We start from the raw sequence: 6,000 nt of genomic DNA, 5'->3' as shown, positions 1-6,000 counted from the left end.
TCCAGCATAAACAAAGTGTGTGTGTGTGTGTGTGGGGGGGGGGGGGTGTCTCAGAGGTGAAGCAGCTGAAAAAGGTTAAAGCAAGATGGAGAAACCTCACATAATTGGGGTAGGAGAGGCTCACTAGGCAGGATCTAGGGAGCTGACCTTAACAGAGCTTATACACAAGGGAGGATGTTGGTGGGGGGGGGGGGGGGCCAGGGGGGGAGAAATGAGCTGGAGAAGTGAATGAAGAATGAGTCACAGGAAAGTTTTGGAAATGGACACCTAGTGCATGTGTGTAGGAGAGGAGAGAGAGGAGAAACTGACAAAAAATATTTTCAGCTTTGCCGGAACAGTGGTAGGTCAGACCAGAGAGATCCAATTCACAGTGGACAGGGAGAGTCTAAACACACCTTGAGTGAGAAGTGATGGTTCTACATGTAGAGTAACCACACCAGTCAAGCTGGTACATATGAGCACACAGAACAGGGCCCAAGTAAAAGGGTCTCCTTGTTCTGATACAAAGGAAAATGTGCAAAAAGAGAAATCTATCTAAGTTGACTGGGAAGATGGGCTATTGATCAGTTCTAGGATTAACGGGCACAGTTAACATGGCTGAAAGCATGAGAAGATCCAGACAGCTGATGGCACTGCTTCATCGGTGTGGGCACCCATGGTACCAGGTGATAATCCAGGCAGGCCTTTTCATCCTGTGCATTTTGTGACCAGTCCACTGTTCCACGAATACTCTGGAGGTCCACTCAACTCGTGCCAGGAGCCTACCTCTAGGTCTTTGGACATTAGATAGGTGCCAGACCTGGCTGTCCAGTTCATTCCTCACTGTTGGTTAGGTGACCAGCCACTTACCAGTGCTACATCCATCCTTTATACCACTTCTGGCATAGAAAACTGTTCTTGGTAATATACTGTAGATTTTTTATGCCCACTATGTACCTCTGTCTGCATGACTCACAATTTGGACTCTTTTAAGATTATCATATTCCATCATTTATGGGCCATATAGCATCAATGGAAGAATACTTATGTTAAAATTATGGATTTTTGTTGCATGGAGAAGCTTGGGGCTTTGGGGAAAAAATTAAAACATACATTGCAAAAAAGTCCTTAAAACAACTTACAGCTGTGTAGTTTTTATAGTTTACAAAATCTTTATACATGCTATCTCATTTGATCCTCATAATCCCACGAATTTGGCAGCTCACATAAGATTATCTCTTTCTTACAGATGAGGACACAAGGTGTAGTAGACAGAGAATTGACCTTATAGCCAAAGAGACCTAGATTCAAGTTCAATCTCTGACCAATATTGGGACAGTTTTTTAAAGCTACAGAAGTTATAGGAAAGGTGCTACCTGCACTGACAGAGGGAGTTTCCCCATCCAGGAGTGCTCTATGCCAAAGAAACCTCTGGTCCAGCCCCTGTCCCAGGAGAAGAGGAATGGCTTAGAGCAGGCATGATTTGCCCCAGGTCTCAGAGCTAGTGAGTGGCAGAAGCAGGACTCCTTAAGTACACACCCCGTGCTCCCTCCCACAACTCCATGCCTGCTTACCTTCTGACAGTCCTGGGCATCAGGCCTTCCTTCAGCTGCCTGCCTCCTGACCCCCACAAGGAAGCAAGGGGCAGAGCAGAAACCTTGAGCCTTATTCCTGCAGTGGAGAGCTCCTCCAAGGGCCTCCTGGAGGCCGTCTCCAGGCTCCCTGGAGCACTCCTATTACCTAATGAATCAGGAGCTTCACAAAGAACATGATGGAAGAAGAAGCCGCAATCAGCTCTGGTGCAGCTTCATTCTGGCAGCACTTAAATGTGGGCAGTGGAAAATCTTAAGTCAGGAACTCTTAAATCAGACTAGTGGCTACAGACTCGGGGAAATGTAAAGACGATTTCCCTCATCTCCTGAAAACTGAAAACTCATGCTCATTCAACCTCTGATAAATGTGGAAAAGGAGAGTCAGGAAGGAGACGGGGGCACACACCAGAGCCAAACAATAAGCGCAAGAAGATCTGTCAATCAACATTCAGTGTATTTTTTTTAAACTACATTAACTACTGTCTTTCCTCGGGCATGTCCACCTTCTGTCTTCAGGAAGGCTTGGGGAACTTCAGAAAAAGGGAAGGTTTGTTCAATAACTGGTCGGACCTGTAAAACATGAGTAAAAAGACGACGTTAAATGGCTAGAAACAGGTACCTCTCCCAAGGCCCAGATACAGTTCTAGGTTGCAGTCCCAGGACGAGGAAGAGCACTGGCACACTACAATGGGCGGCCTCAGGGGAGGGGGACCCTGTTCACAATTCCAGGGCAGAAAAGAGTGCTTGTTATCACTCACAGTCCAGGAGAACAGTGCCCAAATCTCTCCTTAGATCACGTCGCCTCAGAAGAACTGAAGATCTAAAGAGCTAGCTATGTAAACAGCAGCATGAAAAACCTGAAGTTTGGGACAGTGCCTCGTCTACCCTGGGAGCAGAGCCCAACTTTAACACTAAGTTAAAAGTCAAGAAATAGGCTGGGGGAAAAAAATAACAACAACAAAAAGATTTGACCACAGAAAGTTACTTTGGTGACGGGGTAGATCAAAATACAAACACAGGAAAAAACAAAGCCAAAAGAGCTACATCCAAAGACCCCCAAAGAAAAATGTAGACTGGTCTCAGGCCCAAAAATAATTCCTAGAAGAGCTCAAAAAGGATTTTAAAAATCAAATGGGAGAGGTAGCAGAAAAATTGGAGGAAAAAGTAAGAGCAATGCAAGAAAATCACGGGGAAAAAAAGGACAAAAACTTGGTAAAGGAGGCACATAAAAATACTAAAGAAAATAATGATAAAAGAGGCACAAAAATCCACTGAAGAGAACTCCTTAAAAAGCAGATTTGGCCACATGGAAAAAGATGTACAAAAATTCAATGAAGAAAAGACCTCCTTCAAAAGTAGAACTGGCCGAATGGTTTTAAAAAGAAGCACAGGGGCAGCTAGGTGGTGCAATGAACAGAGCACCAGACCTGGAGTCAGGAGGACCTGAGTTCAAGTCCGGCCTCAGACACTTAACACCTACTAGCTGTGTGATCTTGGGCAAGTCACTTAACCCCAATTGCCCTGCCTTCCCCCCCTCCAAAAAGCAGAGGGAAAAAAAGTACAAAAGTTCATTGAAGAAAACAATTCCTTAAAAATTAGAATTGAGCAACTGGAAGTAAATGGTTCCAAGAGACAATGAGAAACAATAAAAATCAAAAGAATGAAAAAAAAATAGAAGAAATATAAACTCTCTTATTGAAAAACAAAAAACAACTGACCTGGAAAATAGATCATGAAGGAATAACTTAAGAATTATTTGGTGGCTTAGGTGGCGCAGTGAATAGAGCACCAGCCCTGGAGTCAGGAGGACCTGAGCTCAAATCCAGCCTCAGAAACTTAACACTTACTAGCCATGTGACCCTGGGCAAGTCACTTAACCACAACTGCCCCCTCCAAAAAAAAAAAAAAAAGAAAGAATTATTGGATTGCCTCAAAGCCATGATCAAAAAAAAAAAAGATCCTAGACATCATCTTTCAAGAAATTATCAAGGAAAACTGATCTAATATCCTAGAGCCAGAGAGTAAAGTAAAAATGGAAAGAATCCACAGATCATCTCCTGGAAGAGACCCCAAAATGAAAACCCCCAGGAATATTATAGACAAATTCCAGAGCACCCAGGTCAAGGTAAAAATATTGCAAGCAGACAGAAAGAAACAATTCAAATATTGTGGATTCGTGAGATTTAGCTTTCACATTAAAGGAGCTCAGGGCTTGGAATATGATATTCTGGAGGACAAAAGAGCTAGGATTACAATTGAGAAACACCCAGCAAAAGTGAGTGTATATATAATCCTTCAAGGGGAAAAAAATGGATGTTTAATGAAATTGAGGATTTTCAAACATTCCTTATGAAAAAAACAGAGCTAAGTAGAAAATGTGACTTTCAAATACAAGACTCAAGCATAAAAGGGTAAAGGAAAGAGAAATTATATGAGATCCAATAAGGTTAAACTGTTTACCTTCCTCCATGGGAAGATGATACCTGAAATTCCTAAGAACTTTATCATTATTAGGGCAGTTAGGAGTATAGAGTATTTAGTAAATAGAATAGTAGATAGAGGGCATGGGTATAAATTGACTATGATGGAATATCTAAAAAAAATAATATTAAATTAAGGGGTAGATAAAAAAGGATGCACTGGGAGAAGAAGGAAAGGAAAGGCAGAATGGCATAAATTATCTAGCTTTTACAGCGAAGGGGAAGATGGGGGTAGGGAATGACAGACAATGATTGAACCTTACACTCCCTAGAATTGTCTCAAAGAAGGAATAATGAACACACTCAATTGGTTATAGAAATGTATCTTACTCTAAAGTGAAATAGGAGGGGAAGAAGATAAGAGAAGGGGGCAGTGGTGCTGACAGAAGGCAGAGTGGACTAAGGGAAGCAGTGGACAGAAGCAAAACACTTTTGAGGAGAAATAGTATGAAAGGAGAGAGAGAGAAGAGAGGAGAGAGGGGGAGAGAAAGGGAGGGGGAGAGGGGGGGGAGAGAGAGAGAGAAGAGAGGAAGGGGAGAGAGAGAAAGTAGGATAAACAGGAAAAAGAGTGGGAAGAAATATATAGTTAATCATCATAACTGAAAAAAAAATTTATAGCAAGCTTCTCTGATAAAGGCCTCATTTTTCAAAATATTGAGAACTGGGTCAAGTCATTCCCCAATTGATAAATGGTCAAAAGATATGAATAAGCAGTTTTCAGATGAAGAAATCAAAGCTATCTACAGCTATATTAAAAGATGCTCTACTGATTAGAGAAATGAAAATTAAAACATGTCTGAGGTACCACCTCATACCTATAAGACTGGCTAATTTAACATAAAAGTAAAACTACAAATGTTGAAGGGGATATGGGGAAATTGGGACACTAAAGCACTGTTGGTGGAGTTGTGAACTGATCCAACCACTCTGGAGAACAATTTGGAGCTATGTCCCAGAGGGCTATAAAATCGCGCATACCCTTTAACCCAGCAATCCCAGTACTGGGGTCTGTATCCCAGAGAAATTAAAAAAAAAAAAAAAAAAGGAAAATGATCTATATGTACAAAAAATATTTATAGTAGTTAGTTTTGTGGTGCCAAAGCATTGGAAATTGAGGTGATGCCTATTAATTGGCGAATGACTGAACAAATTGTGGCATATAACTGCAATGGTATATTACTGTGCTATAAGAAATGATGAGGATGCATTCAGAAAAACCTGGAAAGACTTACAGAAATTGGTGCAAAGCGAAGTGAGCAGAACCAGGAGAACAATGTACACAATAACAGCAATATTGTACAATAATCAACTGTGAATGACAGCTATTCTCAGCAATACAATGATCCAAGACAATTCAGAAAGACTTGTAAAAAATGCCATGAACCTCCAGATAAAGAACTGGCAAAGGCGAGCGCAGATCAAAGCATAAGATTTTTCAACTTTCTTTACTTTTCTTGTTTCTGGTCTGTTGTTTTTTTCCCCCACAACATGACTAATATGGAAACATGTTTTGCATTACTGCATGTGTATAAGCTATGTCAAACTGCTTGCCATCTCAGGAAGGGGGGAGGTGAGAGACTATGGAACTCAAAATTTAAAAGAGAATGATAAAAATTATTTTCACATGTAACTGGAAAAAAAAATCCCAACCATTAAAATAAACAAATAAATGGATGGGTTGTGTTCCCAGGAACTTCTTTATCTTCCATGACATCTAGCATAGGGCAAAGATTTTAATAAATGCCTAGAGAATCAAAGTCTCTCCATGATGCTTCTTTGCCTCACGAGGTGGGAAGCCAGGAGAGGGTCTCTGTGCCAGAGGAGCATGGGGTGGCAGCAGCTGGCTGTATCATACCCTGCTCATAATGCCCGAGTGCCTGCTCATTATTTTTAATGTGCCATTTATTCTGTCAATAGCCTCCCTCTGAAATAAGACACTTGCTAACTTC

At 41.4% G+C, this 6,000-nt stretch overlaps 1 protein-coding gene across 3 annotated transcripts in view; it reads right to left on the bottom strand.

Moving 5' to 3' along the window:
• Positions 1-2,003: 2,003 nt before the first annotated feature.
• The window catches only part of RTN4IP1 (reticulon 4 interacting protein 1), a 66,921-nt gene continuing 62,924 nt past the window's right edge, over positions 2,004-6,000 (bottom strand). For all 3 annotated transcript variants that reach the window (XM_069077120.1, XM_069077119.1, XM_069077121.1), the window contains exon 9: positions 2,004-2,141. In XM_069077120.1, the coding sequence (XP_068933221.1) occupies positions 2,034-2,141 (108 nt within the window). In that variant the 3' untranslated portion in view covers positions 2,004-2,033. The remainder of the gene's footprint in view (positions 2,142-6,000) is intronic.

Source organism: Petaurus breviceps, unplaced genomic scaffold (assembly GCF_028583685.1).
Source record: "Petaurus breviceps papuanus isolate PSGF00001 unplaced genomic scaffold, PetGlider_PUasm1.0 90977, whole genome shotgun sequence".
NCBI classification, from domain to species: Eukaryota; Metazoa; Chordata; class Mammalia; order Diprotodontia; family Petauridae; genus Petaurus; species Petaurus breviceps.
This window is presented reverse-complemented; position numbering and strand designations above follow the sequence as displayed.